This window comes from Morchella importuna, assembly GCF_003444635.1.
Source record: "Morchella importuna strain M04M26 chromosome Unknown Morimp01GS040, whole genome shotgun sequence".
In the NCBI taxonomy this organism is placed as follows: Eukaryota; Fungi; Ascomycota; class Pezizomycetes; order Pezizales; family Morchellaceae; genus Morchella; species Morchella importuna.
Window position 1 is genome coordinate 292,081 of NW_025763437.1, and position 20,634 is coordinate 312,714.

Here is a 20,634-nt window from a genome sequence, read left to right on the forward strand (position 1 = left end):
CAAAAGCTTGATCTACCCAACTACCCCCACTACACCCCCAAACGTGCACCTGCATGGAGAGAGAGAGATTAATGAGTGCTTATCTTATCTCGCAGGCAGTGGTGGGGAAGAAGGTGTTTGAGTGTAAAATCACGAGTTATCACTCGGTTCTTATCGCGAGTGAAGATAGCCGCCTTATCGGAAGTGTGGCCGCCTCAACCAGGGGCTGCTGCGCAGGTTTTATTATTGGGGGGGATTTTCTTCTGTACTGCACTGTGATTGATTGATTTGACGAACAAAGCTGAGATGCAGCCGGGAATCGTAGATCGTTGCAGCTAGGCACCATTGAACACGATCAAATGGTAAACGGGTGGGTTACACCATCCTCAACCAATATATATCATCTTCCATGTTTCAACACGAATCAGAAGAGGTAGAAACAAAAGTACGAACCTACATATCACTATTTTGTAGTTGGTACACAGGTTCTCACTCGATCTACCCGGCCACACGAGCAGATTGATTGACAGCTCGTTAATTATGTTTGGCCACACAAGCAGAGGCAACATTACTGGCTACCGGAGAAACTGTTGCATCCGGTATGCCACACCTCGTCTATTTATTATCGAGGTCATGAAATATTCATGTAGGCTGGGCTGCCTCGATTCCCGCAGCGAGTTTGCATGTCGTGTACCGCATGCACGGTCTCTCTAGCTGCAGGCATGAGATCTGCTCGACCCTTCCGATCTCAGGTAAGTAATACTCGTCGTTTCTGGAGTCTGGACCAAACAGACCATTATCTTGACAAATCTCGTAAACCATCAAGACTCCTCGAGATAACGAACGCCACGTACAGTCTCGTCCTTGCGCTGCGCTTTCTTAATCAATTGAGACAACAATACATTTATTATGCAATGAAACGGATCTTTCATAGGTCCGATGGCTTGAGAATATCGAATGAAGCTTAGAGTGCATTAGTACAGATATTTCACATGTGTGTAGAAGCTAGAATTCAAAGGAGGGTGGGAGGCAGGGAAGAAATCGGGCTGCAGGTCAAAGAGGAGAGTGGGGGTTACCCAGAGTTACGGAGTATATTTAACCTATATAATAGGATTTCTGGCATATAGGGTTGATGTAAGGAGATTCCACCACGGGGATTAGGGAAGGAAAGCAGTGCTCGAAGAGAAGCAAATGATTATACAGTGAAGTGATCGAGGAGCAGACGGAACGAGAATGAAGAGAAGATGACCAAGGAAGAGATTGAAATGTTTGTGGAAGAAGGGGAGATTGTGTTAAGAAAAAGAGTTGTCTACAAAGCCGCTAAAGCCCGTACACATACGTACGCGTGTTGTTGAGCACAGAGCCTTCGAGGCGAATGTGGCCTCTAAGTGTTTACGATACAACACGTTTATGAAACCAAGATGGAATGAAGCGATCAAATTCATTAATCCATTATAGAAGTAATATTATAATTTACAGCTAGTTCGCTGATGGACCTATATTAGTTTATGCACAGATTATCACTCGATCCTTCTAGAGCGCGATCGGGGGGATACCTAAAAGTGGAAAATTCATGTAGTTCACGAACAGCCTCTTACACAGGGCCGGATCTATATGGAACTGGGATGCTTTTCTTCCTGATCTAGGAACGCACCCTTCACTGAGAAAGAAAATAAGGAAGTGTGACCGGCACTAGTACGCAGCAGACGATGCCTACACTGCCGTACAATCAACCCGGGATCTATACTCGTCGCACTTCATTCTCTCTGTACTTACTAAGAAACTTATCACGATTCGACCCTTAGAAATTCTATCTTACTAAATTTCTAGTGGTTGGAGGGAATGATACCTGTAGTTTGCTAATAAATACCTCTCTCTAAATTCCATCCCTACGATAATTCTAGCAAAATCCGGCCACCGCGGCGGTGGGATTATGACATGTTTTGCTGTATATGCTGTCAGAAACTTATGGTTGGCTGACTTTGTACTGGCTTCGTAGAGCAAGGCTGTATATATCAAGTACGTCTTCGAAAAGACCTCGTCGAAGAGGAGAGGGAAGAAGAGCGGGCAGGAGATGATGAGGTGAGCAGATGATCCATTTGAAGGCAACAGAGGGAGTATGTAGTTACTACGAATGGAACCGTCGTATACAGTTACTCTATTCAAATCAGGACCCGCTCGACGTTTAATCTCTAGTACTTATAACGAAGAAATAAAGCGAACAGGGAGCTTCTACCTCGTAGACGGTAATAGGCTCGTTTATCTACGAGGTCGACGAATACTAATGGTTCCCAAGCTGTGACGCGGCTTCCATTCAAAAAAAAAAACGTCAGCGCGTTACGCGGAATCCAGGCCAATTAACCAACCACGGGGCACCAAAAAAACAAGAAGAAAAAAACAGTCCTCGGAGGGAGACCGCGACTAATCCATTGGGGAAAAAGCATAAGCGAGTATAAATGATAAAACGAGATCGTCTGTCGACACCAATGAGGTCATTCCTATGAGAATTATTGTAGCTGCTGGCAGTAGACAGGCACCAAAACTATTGTAATGTTTTTAGGCTCGTATAGGAAGAAAATAAGCTTTCCGGTGTCATTTTTGATCGTGGTGTAATGTGATAATACGTCACCTATAACTGCATGAGCAAGGGTGTTCCGGTTTTGGGGGGCGAGAGCATAATTGTAAGGGAAGGGAGGTAATAGTGTAAGTGAGAGTTTCCGAAAGTTCAACCATATACAAAACAAGTATGAATAGGTTTTTAATATGCAAATAAGAACATACATTCCAGGGCAAACAGCTTCTCTGCAAATTATTCTGTAGTAATGGTATGTTAAAACTATAATATACATGTTGAGAATGCATACATGATGGATATGTATCCTGAATCTCAGGTTAGCAAAACACACCTAGCTGAAACTATAAAAGGAGCTTATCTCCCAGCATCTACCATCCCCTCGAATCCTTATCTTTCTTAGAAATTTTCGAAATTTCACCACCAACCCTTAACTTCCCTATCACCACCTTTTTCTCCCAACATTATTTTAAAGATGGCATTTCAACCAAACACCAATTTTATTAACACCTTTATCACTGATTATGATACTGATAATAAATTGTCAATGCTGACAATAATATTTTAACAACTGCTACCAGTAACTCTGACTCAGCTACAAATAACTGTGACAATAAAAAAAATATTACCCTTGATCGCATCAAATGGTTTAAAAACATTCCAATTGTTGAACCCCCTCCACCAACCGTAATTATCTGCCCTATAAGTGGATGTAACAAAAATTCACCAATGACGATATTCAAATGTGCAGAAAAAAATTACATCCATAACCTGCGTTTCTACAACTTGAAGCATAAAGCGATCAAGTGCGGAGATTTTGAAGCTCGAGAATCTGATTTGATTAAATCGAATAATGACGCTGATGAAAATAATGCTGATTATAGCCAAAGCTCCAATGATATTACTAAAAAGTTGGACAACAACTTATAAGCAACAGAACCTCTTGCCAGTGGTTGCAGAGAAAAAGAAAAAAGAACTTGAAGGTAGAACTTGCAGTTGCTTTTGAGGATGCACACTTTGATGTTCATGCAGCTGAAATGGCAACTCATAGTAAGTATTTGAAATCTATAGTATAGTCTGTTTCTCAAATGTTTTCAAATAGATATTACTTCTGAAGCTGAAAAGAAAATTTGTGCCAAATATTGCAAGGAGAATCTGGATAAAACCCGTATGGCCTGGCGTAAGTCTATGCTTAAAAGAAAGGCCAGGAAGAATGTAGAACTTCTTGCTATTGGTAATGAGGCTATTGAGCAATGGGTCAATCAGGAGTATGTCTTGAAGTATGGGGAAATTGCCTGAATGAAGTAGTCACTGGCAGCATGTGTTAGAAAGTGATCATGGGGAATGAGAATTAAAAGGCCAAGGGGAAGTTTGAGAAATGAAACATGGTAGGCGGGAAAATGCTTGTACTTTAACTCATAGCTCTGAGCGAATATACTTCTGCTTGGCAACTCTTTGGCGGTTTTGCGGCTCCGCGGCAGTTAGGCACATATACTAGCGATGACGAAACTATAAAAAAGAATTTAAGGTTTTCCAAAACCTCCTCTTACGCGTGGAGGCAGATAAAGGTTGTTTTTTCGTGGGCTCGTGAGCATCAAATTGAGCTTCTTCGTTGGCAAAGCGTTCGTTGGTTCACATACTCCTACCCGACGAACTCCTCGTACTTTACGGTGCTCCGAACCAACAACAAATTAGTTGTGTTGCGTTATTTATTTTTATATGTATACGTAGCTATACTGGCCATGATATCGAATCCGAAGAAAAAATACACCTACGAGCGTTGACCAGTTTTGGGTAATCCACTCGTATTTGTCAATTTTATTCTACGAGACTCTTCGTTAACGGCGACGCGACGGCAGGAGGCAACGGTGACAAGAAAGGACGGTTTAGCACGTCAACTTGGGACGAGTATTTTCTGATTAATACTACTTCGTAAGACTTGAGCCCTCGTACAATATATGTGTTTGTCAATTATCAAACGAAAAGAGAGGGAGAGAAAAGGAGACCTCAATACGTTCCTACGTACGAACCAATACTTACGGTGGGCTCGTGGTAGCGAGCCTCTTTATTGTAGTTAAGGGTAAGCGAGTAATGCTTTTTATTAATCCTGTTTTTATTCAAGATTGAAACCCTCGCGTATCTACCGCCCAATTCTAGAATGAAAAGAGAAACAAAGAGCAGTCTTATGGCATTCCTGCGAAGGGAGTTTGGGGGCCTTAAGAGCGGACAGCGTTCCTTGCTACCGTCAGCACCATACCTTCTCGTTCTTGTGGCTTTCTTGACGGTGTCCACATCGCTAGTCATTCACACTCCCATACACACTTACACTCGCCATCTTCCCTCCTCTACCACAGCGAACCAATATGCCTTCGCAAAGAATCATCACAAGAACCCCGCCAACGAAAGCTGTTAAAGAAGCCAGAAGCCCGGTCATCAACCACGTCAACAGAGCCGAGAAGAACAGAAATTAGGAGAGGACACATACATACTTCCATCAAATGGACAGCAGCACGCCTCCCACGAGGCAGACACAGAACACCCACCCACGAGAGCCCTTCAGAGGTGGAAACGGGTGCTACCAGCAGAATCCATGACGATCCAACACCCTATCCATACTACTGGCGAGATGAAATCGGTCACAAGTGGGTATTCATGGGCTGAGTACAGAATAAGACTCACCCTTCTTCATCACGGCGCGTCCTACTCCATCGAGGAACTCCATCCGGCCTCTTAGGTTCACAACTCAAGTAAGTGCGCATCAAGCTCCCCAGTCTACAGAGACAACTCTACTGATTTTCCAGCACGGTCAGAACCTAAGAGTGCTAAGCTCCTGCCCGCAGCTATGGATAAATCACAGTCATTACCTCTCCTCAGCTCTTAATAACTACAGGTAGAGTCACCCGATATTAGACACCTTTCATCGCTGGTGTAACTCACCACTACATCAAGTTTATCCAACACACATTTCCAGGGCGTAGAGTTTTATTGCTCTGTTGCCTCCACTGATGGCTTGGGGAGCTCTGACCGCAACCGCATTGGTTCACCATGAATCACTCGGTTAATTTCCGAGTGATCGATTATGACGGCGAATCTCATGCCGGTTGCCGTCGGCATGAGAAAGTTGGCGAGAGAGATATTAGGCGGTTTCTGAGTGGTGCATTCGCCAGAATCATGGTTGGAGCCGAATTTTGATTTAACATGGTGGATTACGGCCCTCATTATAGAGACACACTTCTAACCTACTCAGAAGCAATAGTACTGATACAACATGCCGATCTAATTAACTTGCACTTACAGATGCTAGTCCCAATTCCAGTGTCATACCTCTTACCTGCCCAATATTTCGCACCATTTAACCTTCGGGGGAGGGACCCAATAGGCCCAGACTCTGCCTTCGTTACACCACCTTATTAGGGGTTACGACTCGCCTTTCTAGGAGTACACGATTCTCCCGGTATCCCCAGCACCTTCCCCACGTTTCCCCGCCGGTGACGTGCAGGTTCCCATTGCATGTGGTACTTGGTTGCCGTAAGCATGGGTGGGGCCACTTGCAGTTTGCGCAACGTTACGTTAAGAAACCGAGATTGGTATTGAGACGCGCAACTACAAAGCTAGCTAACGTACTTGTAGAGACATGTGGGGGACGTGGTATACATGCGCAGAGAATATGAAGAAGAGGCACGCAGGAATGGAAAAGAACGAGGCGGGTGTATGTATGTCTTCGCCCGAGTTTTCTTTTCTTTTCTTTTCGTGCGCACTGCATACACACCAAACCCCAGAGAGTAGAAAGAGAGAAAAATGCAATCTATAACAGGTATGTAGAAGAGAAAAGAGAGAAAAAAGGAAGATTCATTTCATGTACACATCCCAAGCTGTGAAGTCAACTCATCATGATATACCCTCAAACGTGTTTCCCAGACTCGAAAAAATATCAAAAAAGACTTCCATAGAGGAAAAATAAAAGAAAGGGAATAATTATCGTTACTATCATAAAAACAAATTTCTAACCGCTGCTTAATTGATGAAATCAGGAATGGCACACAAAAAGATGCAAAACTGAAAAAGATCATGCTTATAAATGCTTCTGATAGACGTGATGAAGGATAAAAGGTACGGAAACAACTACTTGAGAGAAGGAGAGAGAAAATACAACCTCAAGTATTCATAAGACACGATCATGCATGGTAATTTTGAATAGAAAAAAAAGCGGGAATTAACAGGCAGAAAAAGAATTTGAAACTCATACAAAACAATCAAATAACTCCGCCAACCGATAATTTTAGATCCCCCCATTTTCCCCTTGCCCCCTGGAAAGATTTTTTTGATTCCGCTCCATATACCGTAAGAAAAAGAAAGTAAGAAATCGCACCAAGCCAAAAGCACATGGCCTAATATGAAATCTGTATAAGTTATGACGGAAAAATGAATCATAAAGGTCATGTGAAATCCAGAGGTTTAACGATGGGATCCAAATCCTTCCCATTGCTGTTGGCTAACCTCGAGTCCCAACCCTGAGCTACGCCCAGTACCGCCAATCATGATCGGACGGCTGCTTGAAGTTTCATCCTCGTCCTCCATCAAGAATTGGGTCTCGGGTTCCTCATCAATTGACGCAACGCCCTTGTTGCTTGAGTGTGAAGAGGACATGGCCCTCTCCATCTGTTTTCCGGTAGGACCTAGAGACTTCGAGACAGTAGGTAGATCATATGGGTCACTCCTGGTAGACGAGAGCCTAGCACGTTGCATAGTCTGAGTGAGTGTAGAGACACCGCCGAAGCTTCCCCGGGTGGGTGATCCAGGGTAAGGGGAAGTTTCACGTCCAAGGGCGAGGGAGCGGAAAGTCGGGCTGGAATCGCCGTGATGGTAGGAATTTCTAAGTGGGGAACCAACATGACCAAGGCTGGGAGTTGGGGCCTCATGATCATCACGTTTTGTTCTCATGACGATCGGTCCCCAGCCACCGCCACCGCTTGGTGAGCCAACAGGTGGTGATCCGATAACGCCGGGGTCCGCAGGTGTTCCAGGCGCGGTCAAGCTGTGACGGAAGCTAGAAACTCCCTCCTCATCTGTCCTGGAAAGTCTTCTGCTCCGCTCAGCTGGTGTGAGAAGCTCATTGAGGCTGCTTGGAACGAAGTCTTCCTCGAATGCAAAGTCTGCATCTGAGACGTTATCCTTACGAAACCTCTCGCCAAGCATCCTTTCCATATTCTCTGCTCTAGCGTAACTAGCTGGGAGAAGCTTCTGGCGCCTTGAAGACATAGACGAGTGCATGATTCTTTGACCCAAAGAATCCTCGCCATTTACCCTAGGGGAACGAGACAATCCTCCGCCAATGCTGCTTTCTTCGTCCCCGAAAGCCGAGATGTAGAGAGAAGCCAAGACACCATTGCGCCCATTAGACAAAGAAGGTGGTGGAGACTCCATTCCGAACTTGCTGGGTACTGAAGAGGCATACGGTCCAGTCCTTGCAAACAACGAGAAATCATGTCTCTCAAATGAAGCTGGGAGAGTTGCATCCAAGGGTCCCAATGTCCTCTGAGAAGTGGAAATGTTGTCAAGCGGAGAGTCGCCTGGGAGCGAGCTCGACATATTATCACCGTTGTTAGACTGATTGCTAGAGATCCCATTGAAGTCGTCTCCCCCGTTGAAATTGTGGTTGGGAGTGTGGTGCGGAATCATATTTGCCTGGAGCAGCGAATTATGGAGAGCCGATCTGTGATTAGTGTGGCTGGTGTCCATACGACTAAACTGGATCTGGCCATGACCGCCGCCGTTATTGAAACTGGACCTGTTGATTTTGCGCCCATCAGGAAGAATGTGGGCAAGAGCACACTTGATGCCGAACTTGCAGTTTCCCTATTTCGTGCGGGTAACTTGATTAGCACGAACTTCCTTAAAAGCAAAAAAACCTTTCCATAGTTGTGCGCCGCTTACCTTTGAGAAGTACTTGCAAGGAGCCTGATCTGTAGATGGATCAAGATTATGAGAGAAAGGACATGCCTTTCCGGCCTGGCAGGCGCCTTGTCTAAAGAACTTGCACGGCACGTGGTTCAGATCTGCGGCTCCGCAATTAGCAAGCATTTCACCAATAGATAATTGCAAGACTTACTCTTGTTGCTCGGGGGACTCCTGGAAGCATCAAACGGTGGCATGTTAGGTCCTATTGGGATACCAGGCGGCTGCCCGTGCGGCTGCTGCTGTTGTTGCTGGAGCGGAACAGGCGTTGGACCTGCAGGAGCAGTAGCGTTTCCATTGGAGGGAGTTGGGAGCTGGCCGGAAAGTGGTTGAGAAACAGACATGCTTCTCCTCCCGCTGCCAGGACGGAAGTGCTGCTGCGAATTGGGACCAGCAGAGGGGTTGCCATCTCTGTTACCTTCTCTACTGTTGCTGGTGTACATATTGGGCTGCTCCGGGGGTGTGCTCACGGCTTGGGGTTGACTTGTCGGGAGGTTCATGGGAGGAAGAGCAGGAGGAGGAGGATGGATCAAATCCTTTTGCTGGGTTGGTGGCTGCTCGTGTGAGGGGAAGGGAGTGGTGGCAGTCATTGCGATTTGAGAGGTTAACTGACTGTGTGGTGTCGGGTGCGCAAGATGGAGGAGGGAGAGGTAGAGGAACTTTCGTTGACTTTTAACGTCACAGTCGACTCTACTGTGTGGGGAATGGGGGAGGGGGTAGAATTTTCGCTTTCCCGAGGAGTCGAGACCTCTTGCAACGGCAACCCTAATTTATTTTCCCCTTTATTTCTCTCTCTGAGTTTTTTTTCTCTCTCTCCTCTGCTGCTCTCTCGATCTGCTGTGGTAGTGCTGTGTAGCTATTGATGTTGTGTTGACAGGTATGTGGTAGCAGTAGTTGCCGTGGCTGTCTCCTCGGGTCTCGTTCTTCTTCTTCTGGACGACGGACAGACAGACGGGAAGACAGTGGTAACGGAGATGGGATGGTGAACGGGAAAACTGGGAGAATTGGAAGACCGACAATGGCAGCGGTAGCGTTTACAGTAGTGGCAGTACTAGTGGCACTGGCACTGGTACTGGAAGTAGCAAGCAGAAGCAACGACAACGAATACTTCAAGACAGACGAAGAGATGATTGTAAAGAACAAATAAAATAAAAAAAAAAAAATGAAATCTCTGGCAAGCGATGTGTCTATCGTCTCAGGAACAGATCGATCAATCAATCAATTGATCAATAATCTACGTACCAGTCAGCCAGCGTGCCAGTCAATTTGCAGAGGCACTGGCAAAGTCGGCCAATGGTAAGACTGTAACTAAGGAATCAGGGCCCAACGAGAAGCTGGTTGGCGGGGTCAGGGACTCTGTCCACACCCAACTTTCGGACTCCGTGAGGTTGAGGGGAAGGGATTCCGATGAGGGGTGGAGCAGGAAAGGATTCACAGCCGCGCTAGCAAGGGCCGCCGAATATACACCAACCAATCAGGGACAGAAAACGGCGGGGCTCGAGTCACAACAGCCTTTTTCTTTTCTTCTCTGCCGCCTTATTTTGCCTTTGCCTCTTTAACTTCTTTCACACAACTGAACGACAACAAACAAACAACTAACTGCTCAGTTATTCCTTTTAGCTCACCACCCAGCAGATGTTTCGGAAACACAAGATCAAGAAACAAGAATACGCACCACACACAGAAACAGGATAAGCGATGGAAGTACAAAAGTCAAAAAAAATAAGATACACCAATGTAAAACGAATACCTGGTTGGGGGCGGATTGACTGATAGACGATTGCCGATAGAATGGGAAATCCAAAATAAACACAGATTTGGAAACGTAGGGGACTAGATACAGGAACCTTTTCTGTGCCAGATGGATGATGGTGGAGGCCGCAAGACAGGTTATAACGAATGACCAGACCACACAGCACGGGAGACAGACAGGAGAACAGGACCATAAACAGGACTCGCACACCACTAATAATTACCGGGCAGTCCAGTGTCAGTTTATCAACCGATCAGTCAATGCAAGGCGCACAATGTGGCTTCCGTTGAATGAAGGATTTATGGCGTCTATACGTAGGTAGTCAGAAGGCAAATCACTACATAGCTATTGCAACTGCAATGTGTGAGTGTTCTTGAGGATGGGAGCCTTGTAACTCACTCTACAAACACAATATACGAATAGGCCGCCCGAGAGTTGAGAGGAGCTGAAAAAACTGCCGAGAGGTCTAGAGACCTCATTTGTCTGCTGACACCATCAACGGTAGTCCTGAGGAAATGGTCCTCGAATAGAAAGAAAACAATCTTGATTCAAAGGATATATCAAAGGGAACGTTGTGGAGCTCATCGCTTTCCTGGGAGCTTGGCATTCTCATGAGACAGTTTATCTGGTACCTCACCTCAGGAACACACGAATACGTTTCTAAATGGATTGATTAACCCGGATAGTTACATGTACCCACAGCCCAGATACGGAAGTACGGAAGTATGGGGTGGGGGGACACGGTGAAGGGGGAGTGTGTTCTCAAGCTCTTGTTCCCAAGCACATGATCAATCTATAATCGACTCCGAAAGCCTGTTGAAGATCCGGCAAAGAATTCCATATGCCCTGTAATATATTATATACAGGGTCGGAAAGCGGGAGCCTATGGAAATATTTCCTTTCGTCTGAACTTCTGAGGCGTCTTACTTCTCAATTATTTTTCTTTTTTTCCCGTACTTTTTTTATTAATTTTATTTATTTATACTTTAAACCCTCCAATATGCGGGACGACTGCGGGTGACCACGGCATTGCAGCTAGAGGTTCTGGATGACCACCATTAGATTTGATTTCGGCACCTTCCTTTATCTACAAACAAGCAGATGATATCCAGACAAGATGATATGTAGGCCTGCAGCACCGAAACAGTAGTAGCTTCGTGATTCATACCAGTTCTCCACACGTCATCCTAATTAATTGGCGTCTTCGAGGTCTTGGGATATCAGTAGTTACACAATAGAGGGGCTTTTGTGATATTCTCCAGCCTCACTCAAATATCCAAGTGTACATGAGATAATAAATCTCCATTTGGACTTTACTAGCGGCATCGATGATTGCATTGGGGATTACTATGTGCCCACCGTAGTCTGCAGGGACCATGAAGGCCAGGTACTGCAAGCACTCGCCTAAGCAATAATACTGCAAGCACGGCTTTGCCGCGTTTACCAGAATACGGCCTTGTTTTGGTTTCATAGATTATTGTCAGAAACGTCGCGATCGCAGGGCACTGATTTGGAGCTACTGAATCTTACTACGTCAGAGTAAAATGCTTTCCAAATGCTGGGTTGCTGTAAAGCCGTGGGGAACGTACTAAAATCTATCACGCAAGTAATGATCCGGATCTGCCTTTCATCTCGGTATCTTGGATAGGTTCCCTGTCGTCCGAACTTTCACCTCTTCTTTAAAGTGCAAAAGAGTTCGCTGCTAGTGCAATGTTCATCGCGGATGGCGTCCAATTCAAACTCGTGTTCAGCTGACATGATTGCCAGGATTTTTCCCATGTGAAAATGTGAAAATGTAGAGCTTGAGAGGAAGCTCTCCTAGCTTCGCTTCGGTCAGTTAGACCCCCACGTTAGACCCCCCCCCCAAACATTCTCCTGTCCGGGGCTGGTATTCACAACCGAAAATAGGAAGAGTATTGTCGAGTTATCTACTGCCTATGCTTATAAAATATGAAAATACGAAGAATTCAATGGATTATCGTACGGTACCTAGAAAATGATAATATTACAGATCATGTTTTTATCCGGTCCGGACAGACCTGTCTTTTGGACTAAATACCCCCGAGTTTTCCTTTCTAAACTCATGTCAACAGCCTTGAGTAACGTTTCTCCAAGCCTCCTTGAGCTTCAAGGATCTCCTTCCAAACCTAGGCGTTCCTTTTCAAGGGTTAGCAAATATACGTGCGTGTTCATATGTGCATGCGTGCGGGAACATGCTTCTTCTGGTTCGCAAAAAACTGCAGAGCTCAATAAAAGCCCGTTCGGGCCGAACGAGACAAAACATGGAACATCCCCGACCAACACCGAAACACGACAGAGAGTGTTTAAAGAAGTTGCTCACTGTCAGAACCGGACGATCAAGGCCGCAAAAAGAAAAATACAAGGCAAGGAAAAAGTAAACGGGCGCCATCACCCGCTTCCCCACATTTCTCGACAAAAGAGACAGTGTCCGTGACCAATGGTTTGCGCAACTATGTACATAACCGCTGCTCAAGATCGACACTGTCTCTCTTTTTCGTGGTGTATTTCAACATGGTCCGACCATGAAAAAATAAAATAAAAAACAACGATGGATATCAGAGGGGCTGAGTGATAGAAAGAGGTATTTCAAAGAAAACCTAAGGAGCTGATAGGTCCCGGAGAAGATATCCATAAAGACATCAAAAATAGGGTTGGCGCTAGAAAGAAAGGAGTGGTACGAGTATGAGAGGTCCATGAAGTGTGATCACGATCAGACTTACCCAAAGGTCACTGGGGTTCAAATCCCCGCAGCCATCACAAATTGTCCCCCAGAATTCCTTGAACGTCTTCTTTCTCCGCCTCAGCAGCGTCTCAAGCCTGACATACTCGACATCCATGGCAGCCTTTTCACTAGCAGAAATAGACTTGATGGGGCCTGCTCTAATAGGCTTCAGGGAAGACTCAAGCCTCTGAATCTCGGTTTCAAGGACACCAACAGTCTCACAGAGTGAGGAAACCGTAGGTGCTGCTTTGAGCGTATTCAAGGTGCCTTGGAGTGACTTGAGCTCAGCTTTCACCTTGACTATCTTGAGCTTGGTACCTAGACGTTTCATTTAGCCACACTCGCCGCCACTATAGAAGCTTCAGCTATTGAGTATCTCTGGGAACAAATACTCAAAGCAAGAAACAGATATACATACCTGTAATCTTCTCGTCCATAGCCTTCAGGTCTTCTGTACTCGCAAAATCATTAGGGTCCTACAAGATATTTTCATGAGTCAGACAAGGTAATTCCTGCACAGCTCAGAGGAAACTAGAGGTGGCAGACCTGGATAGCGTGATATACTATCTGCTTTCCAGAAGCTCTTCCCTCGATTTCTCCTTTCTCGTGGAGCTCTTTCAATATCTTTGCCGCAGCAGCTACTCGTTTTTTTTATTATTATTATCAGTAACTGAAAACTAGAGATAAAGACGCATCCACTTAGAAGGAGGGGTCTAATTCCCCCCGGAGTTGATACTAACTCTTAGTAACTGCATTATGAAGGTTTGCACTAACATCTTAACTACTATTAGTTGAAAACAAGCACCATGTCCAGCTGATGGAAATTACTCCAAAAGAAGCGAGCAAATATGGCTTACCTGTAGCAGAATATGGTCGGTTCTGTTGACGGAGGTAGTCGATGATCAGCTCATTGGCTGTATGATGCAGGAACACAGATTAATATTGGCTCTGGAATGAAAAAGTAAACATGAGCTGAGAGCCTCTCCCTCACTCACCTTGATCACCGGCAAGGTGCTCCTTTTTCTCTTTCTTGGGAGGCATATTATCTGGCCAGTGGTATTCCCGGCGGTATTCTCCAGATAAAATATTGTGGCCGGGGTGAAGTACTGACTGAAGCCAGATAAGAAGAACAGGTACGTACTTAGAATTAAAGAAAGTGCTTGTTATAATTTACCTCGTGGCTCCCCGGATTATGTGATGCTTCGACGTCGAAGGGAGCCTATTGCCTTAGGCTGTGTAACTTAGGTTCACATTCTAACACGTACACTTACTTGTATGTACAAAGGGGCATTAAGCTTTTTTTCCCTGGTCATGTCAAACTCAAAATACCTACTTAACAACTGATAGAATTCTATTAGCGCATATGTCTAGTTGATCATCACCTATCACTCACTTCGGTCTCTCAGCTGCAAAATGTCGAACGCATTTGAATTCTTAGACAACGCTGCATTATCGGCCCCATTGACGCACTATCGCACTGTTACTTCTAGCACCGTACGTCCATATGTAATAATCATAATTGTAGTTACAGCTAACTGCTTAAAAATATGCGACAAGAGCCTAAACCTCGGCTCTGGAGTGAGGTATCTTACTGCCCCGGGATCTTATATGCGGATGTAATATCAGGCCTAATCAAGACTTGTTACGGCGGGAACTAAATTTCGTTCAAATTCCTGGTTAGTGTAGCGGATCTATATTATAAGCTCAAAATGAAGTTAAGGCGTTGGGAAGGAATTAACAGACTTCAAAGGCATTCATTAATCACCAGAAACGAAATATCTATACTGGAAACGCGAAAGGGGAAAGTGGAATAGATATTCTCATTAATCGATGGGGTGATAAGACTTCTTGGGGACATATACTAGTACAAGGGTAATGATCAAATTGACGGAATATTTGGATTCAAACTTTCCGTTTTAAAAAGACCTATATTCCCATGTATGTATTTCGACACCCATCTTAGGCACGTCGAGAACCTCGAGCAAAAAACTTCTATACCGAATTTGACATCCGAACTCTCTTCGAGATCATAAAGAAAATATAGTGACTAAAACCCTTGACCAGATATAACTCACCAGTTACTGAAACAAACCAAGATTGCAACCATAGAAAAAACTCATACTCGATAATAAGACCCATCTTAAAGAAGAAACCCCAGATCCGATACAAAAGAAAACTCCAGTGGCAATGACTGAAAAACCCTTACACACCACGAGAAGATCTCATAAACAGTAGCAGCAAGAAACAAAGGAAATTTATATACAAAAACAAACATACCCAAGCTAAACCCTAAAGAAGGGAAGGGAAGGAGTGAAATAAAAAAGGATATCTACAGTTTAGTATAAAATAACACAACCAGATCCATCAAATCCTTACTTCCAAGCACAGACATTATTTCGTTATGGCGTATCGTCCAGTAAATAGGTTTCGATGTGTTTCTGTTTGCTCGATTATTTCTTGCGGCCAAGAGCCTTGTTGAGGATCTCATCCAGACCAGCTCGGGCCTCGGTGTCGGGGAAGATAGAAATAGCTTGGCGGGCAGTTTCACAGAAAGATCGAGCGAGATCTCTGGTCTTTTGGATACCTTGACTCTTGTGAACCAACTCACGGGCCTAGATAGAACATACATGTTAGGAAACTCCCTGTAGACTGGATTTGAATAGTGCAATTACCCTAGCAGAATCACCAGGTTCAGAAAATTGTCTAGCAATCATAGGTCCAAGTTCCGGAAATTCCTCCCATGCATAAAATACCGGAGCTGTTGCGAGTCCAAGCTCAAGATCTGCACTTGCAGGCTTCCCGATCTCCTCACTGGAGCTAGTGTAATCGAGGATATCGTCAACAAGCTGGAAGGCCAACCCCAAATTCTTTCCATAGATATAGGCCGCCTCTGAGACCTCATCGGTAGTACCACCCAAAACTGCTGCAGCGCGGCAAGACTTTGAAAGGAGCGACGCGGTTTTCAAGTATGTCTTCTCGAGATAGTAGTCGAGAGATTCTTTGAGGTAATCGGGTGAATTGTAGTCGGTCCCGGTGTTTTGAAGTTGGAACAACTCTCCCTTAACTAACTCAGAGATGACCTCGGCAAGAAGCTCAATAACTTCTGGCTCACGAAGACGGGCAAGATAGACTGATGCACGACCCAACATGAAATCGCCTGCGAGGATGGAAAGTTTGTTGCCGCTGAAAACATTGGCAGATGGCTTACCACGCCGAGTCTCTGCATGGTCGATGACGTCGTCATGAAGAAGAGTTGCAGTGTGAATCAACTCAACAATTTCTGCTAAACGGCGTTGTGTTCCGAGGACTTGAACACCTTGGCCTGGGCCTCCAAGGATGTCAACGGGCATCAATTTAGACGAAAGAGATGCGAAGTCTGGGTTGAGATCATGGAGAATCCCCGCAGGAGCCACTGGGTTGTTAAATGTTCTCTCCAAAGCGGCACTCACGATCTTCCAGCCATCTTTCTTGGGAGCCACAGCAGTTGCCCTAGACATGAGGAAAATAACCATGGGACGGAAAAGCTTTCCGTTGGCCTCGAGGTAGTACTTTGAAGTCAGGTCGAGTCCCCCGATATTAGTTGAGCAGAGCATTTGAATCTGCTGTTTGAGATGGTTGAGTTCCGGGGCCACGATCTTCTCCGGACTGACCTTCCCGCGGAGAATAGGAGGAGTCTCCAATGGTTTGATTGGGGGGATTGAGACAGTGGCGGACGGATGGTGGTGATGATGGTTATCATGATGGTGGTGATCCTGTTCAACGAAGGAATGCGCGGTTGCAGCTGCGGCAGCTGAATTGTGTCTCACTCCAGGCAAAGAGACATGGTGGGGCAAGCGGGGCAGCGCCACGAACCTACGAGGGGTTCTGGGGAGAATTGAGCGAGAAATTCTTAAAGAAGCCATTGAGTTGATGGCAATAGAGTGATTGGTAGGTTCGAGGTGGAAATATGAAAACCAGAGAAGTCTACTGCTGGAGTGATATGAATGATGGTGGGTGAAAAGATGGGGGGATATGGATATGTCCGGGTACAAGTACTTTTACTCACACCCGACAAATACCTAGACCTGGGATGAATGCGGGAGCCTATGAGGGGTGTCAGCGAAAGTGTTTATGCGGGTGTGTCTGTCAAAGTTGATTCCGATAGTGCAGGTAGATAGCCTAAGCGATTTGAATTAACCAAGAGACTGAAGGAGAGGCAGTGATTTCAAAAATCAATTGGTTGACGGACTTGAGGCGAGGGTTTTGTATGGTTCAGTTCCACCTCTCTTCGGCCGCTTGTGTTGTTGAACTCCCGGGGCAGCTGCATAACGAACTTCAAAAAAAAAAAAAAAATTGATTTCACTTTAGAGCCTAGCAAGACAGCCCGGCGCCGCATGCGCGCTGGAGCAGCCGCCGCCAAACGAGGGAAAGTCCCATCTAGTACAGCTATTGGTGAGGTCATTGAAACAGACGCTTGTTAACCAAACCTCGGGTGGCTCATGGACCACGTTCCAGGCGCTGTCCAGATACGGTATCATTGGTGTCGATAACGACCATCTACTTTTTCAGAAGTGACAAGGAAAGGTGAATTGTGATCAAAGGGACTCTGCTATCCAATACTTCTGCAATCTTAAATGCTACTAGCAGTCAATGACGTTCAGCCTGTGGTTGCTTATCCAAGTAGCAGCATAAATTTCAAGGGAAGTTGGATACGACTTTAGTCCAGCTGGAGAGCGAGCCATCAGGCGATCCCATCAAATTCAACGCTGCTCCGCAGTGCTCTAGGATCACTTTCTAAGACTTGGAATTTAAATAGGAAAGCCGTGTTTCTTTCATGGAGGTTATGTATTTGCTTTTCTGGTAGGATTTCAGAAGCGTTCCATCATGCCTACAGTTATTAAGGCCTTGCCGAAATCGGCTGCTTCGCACATCTAGTTGTTGATCCCATGCAGACCCAGCCCATTTCGGAAACCTTTGCAACTGACTACTACCGGCATTCTACAATAAAGTCATTAAAGGTCGCTCGAACTTATAAATATTTTGAATTTTGTTCAAATAGAACCAACTCCCAGGCTGTCGGAATATTTCCAAACCCCGGTAAAGAGGGAGGATACAAGTAAAACGTGGTTATCCGTACCTTCCCTGTGCATATCACATCAAAATATGCCTAGAAATGCTCATGCTGGTCACAGCTTTGTTTTTCTCCCCACAATTCGTATTACACTACATAGCCACGGCGGCTTCTAATTAGTCCATTCAGTCATTGACTCAGTCAACACACGCCGTAATCGCCGTGTGGTCCTATCGCTATGCCCTACTGTATCGTTGATGGACTCCTTGAATTATACTGTCCCCGCACTACCACCACCACCACCACCACCACCACCACCACTACCATGTATTCCCCACCCCCCCAAATTCTTTCCTATCAAGTTCCAAGTCTGCAAAGATAGCCTCATTACCTTTAAGGTGTCTAACCCTCACCTCATCCTCGCCCTCCAGCTTCTCCATCTCATCACTAGTGCCCTCATGCTTCCCCTCTCCCGGCACCTCGGATCCACTCTGACCAATAAACAGCACTTCTGCGTGCTTGTAGTCCAGGTGCTTTGGCTCTAGAGCGCCCCATTTGAGGCCACGGAACTCTTCCATTATCCTACAGGTAATTGAAAGTCTGAGGTTAGCAATAAAGTCTCAAATATCCATCCCGGTAACTGTGTCACGCCGTCCATACACACTGCATAATCCATCCGGAAAAAGCTGTTCTATTCTAACCTAGAAACAAATATTGAAAGTTGCAGGGGTTTGGTAATACACACTCTTTTGAATACTCTGCGGGGTCTGGAATACCTGCCTGTGGTGGAGCTGGTGTTTGAGGGTTTCTCACGTTAACCACAAATGATCCACGCGATTTTAAGCCAAAGTCTTTTTGAAGTTCATCCAGTGTGGAAGGAAGTGTGAGGATGTAAGCAAGATGGGTTGACCGCTCTTCTTCGGTCTTTGTAAGAGCATATATGCCTTCGCCAATAGGTTCCATGGGTGAGTTTTTTCGCTCTCTAAGGGGCGCGTATTTAGTAGGTACACAATGCATTTCATCCTCGGGGCTGCGGATAGCTTCTTCTTCTTCTTACCCTTGTGTTTTCGTCATATATGTACTTCCCTTCAAAAATCGGCTTTTCAGGTCGGCTGCCGAGATCTTTGGTTCCTCCACGAATGTCCTATTATATTACCAAATCAATTAATTCTTATCCTACGAGCCTATGACTTGGATTGACAAAAGGACTTACAAAAATCTCTCGTATCCGCGTTCCGGCAGTCTCTTTTTGGGGATCGCAATAAGCCTATGGTGACTCTCTCTATCACTATCCCCCACCTTCCCGTCGTTAAGTTTTGCGCCCAATGGCAAGGGCCGAAGAACTATATAGCTCCTCTGCACATCATCGATACTCTCAGCGTGATCAACTGCAACCTTGGGGCGGAAGAAGAAATAGATTATTCCTTTTTCCATAATCGGGGATTTTTTTACTTTTTCCTCACGCTCGGAGGAAACGGTGATGGCGCATTTGGATTCATTTTGGAGTTGCTCTTCGTCTGCAGGGGTTTGACCCTGTGCCTCCTCGACACCCTTGGGTTCTTCAGTAACCACATCCCCGGTAGCATCATTCTCTCGCGGTTGCTGCTTAAGCGCGCTATCAAGTGTAGTTTGCTTCGGGCTATTTTTTCCCTCTGCTCCAGAATCATCTTCCACAGTTGCTTTTTTGGCTTGCTTTGTAGGGTGCTTTGATCCGTCAATAACCGACTCAGATGCATCTTCTTCGGTCTTTCTCTTACGACTAGCACTTGGCTTTGTGGGAGAGGTGACAGCCGGTTCTTCGCCGAGACCAGAGGAGGAGCGGGTGGATTTGCGGGTAGACACCATTATTTCCGGAACTTGATTTTTCGAAATCCGAAATAATTGAAAGCTTTGTTGTCTGTCCGGAGTGGCAGAAGATAGGAATGCTTTTGAAGCTCATCGTGGAGTAAATCAATTGCATTACCGGACATTTACGTCACATCCAATATCCCTCCGTGGTATATACAAACACATGGAAATCGCTCCTATCTGTGGTTTGGAGGGTTCTTGGCAGGTGTTTTTGTCTCTATGCGTGTGATGACATTCTCCCGCTGCTAAATCATATACGAGGAGATGTTTCTCTGTAGAGAGTAGAGGAATGTACTCGGGTGTAAGGGTAAGTGATCAGAACTGCCTCTGGTTGGACAGAACCTCGAGAGAACCTTCTGGTTGGCCCACCTGGGGCTTATATCAACCATATGCCCCAAGGAACTCCAGAGACCAAATTTTGCCCTCAGTTTTATTGATATCTGCTGAAATTTAACTCTACATAGACAAATGTGTGTCCAAATACAATATAGAGTAGGTGCTAATAAATAAAATATTTTATATATTTTATGGATTTTTTGATGGGGATTTGGCAATAGTTCTGATGACTTTTTTCCCCCATTCAAGATATAAATTCTTGGCAGATCTTATTGGCTCCAGCCTGTTGCACCCACATATCCTTAACCAATCTCCGTTGAGTTCTGATCACTTTGGTGCACACCCGAGTACAAATGTATAAATAATACATGATTTTGGTGGCATTGGGATTGGTCAAG

At 45.3% G+C, this 20,634-nt stretch overlaps 4 protein-coding genes across 4 annotated transcripts; all 4 read right to left on the reverse strand.

Moving 5' to 3' along the window:
- Positions 1-7,006: 7,006 nt before the first annotated feature.
- Positions 7,007-9,096, reverse strand: LAJ45_09952 (uncharacterized protein; the record flags this gene model as incomplete). Its single annotated transcript, XM_046119483.1, has 3 exons — positions 7,007-8,407; positions 8,486-8,607; positions 8,661-9,096. 3 exons carry the CDS (start codon positions 9,094-9,096, stop codon positions 7,007-7,009), a joined length of 1,959 nt encoding a protein of 652 aa, XP_045967334.1.
- Positions 9,097-12,386: 3,290 nt separating this feature from the next.
- LAJ45_09953 (uncharacterized protein) lies at positions 12,387-14,043 on the reverse strand (the record flags this gene model as incomplete). The annotated part of the gene is made up of 6 exons (XM_046119484.1): positions 12,387-12,416; positions 13,001-13,320; positions 13,421-13,478; positions 13,549-13,640; positions 13,860-13,916; positions 13,998-14,043. 6 exons carry the CDS (start codon positions 14,041-14,043, stop codon positions 12,387-12,389), a joined length of 603 nt encoding a protein of 200 aa, XP_045967335.1.
- Positions 14,044-15,452: 1,409 nt separating this feature from the next.
- LAJ45_09954 (uncharacterized protein) lies at positions 15,453-16,904 on the reverse strand (the record flags this gene model as incomplete). The annotated part of the gene is made up of 2 exons (XM_046119485.1): positions 15,453-15,614; positions 15,675-16,904. The coding sequence occupies 2 exons, from the start codon at positions 16,902-16,904 to the stop codon at positions 15,453-15,455; spliced, it is 1,392 nt and encodes a 463-aa protein (XP_045967336.1).
- Positions 16,905-18,372: 1,468 nt separating this feature from the next.
- LAJ45_09955 (uncharacterized protein) lies at positions 18,373-19,897 on the reverse strand (the record flags this gene model as incomplete). The annotated part of the gene is made up of 4 exons (XM_046119486.1): positions 18,373-18,634; positions 18,798-19,034; positions 19,110-19,196; positions 19,266-19,897. The coding sequence occupies 4 exons, from the start codon at positions 19,895-19,897 to the stop codon at positions 18,373-18,375; spliced, it is 1,218 nt and encodes a 405-aa protein (XP_045967337.1).
- Between the last annotated feature and the right edge of the window lie 737 nt (positions 19,898-20,634).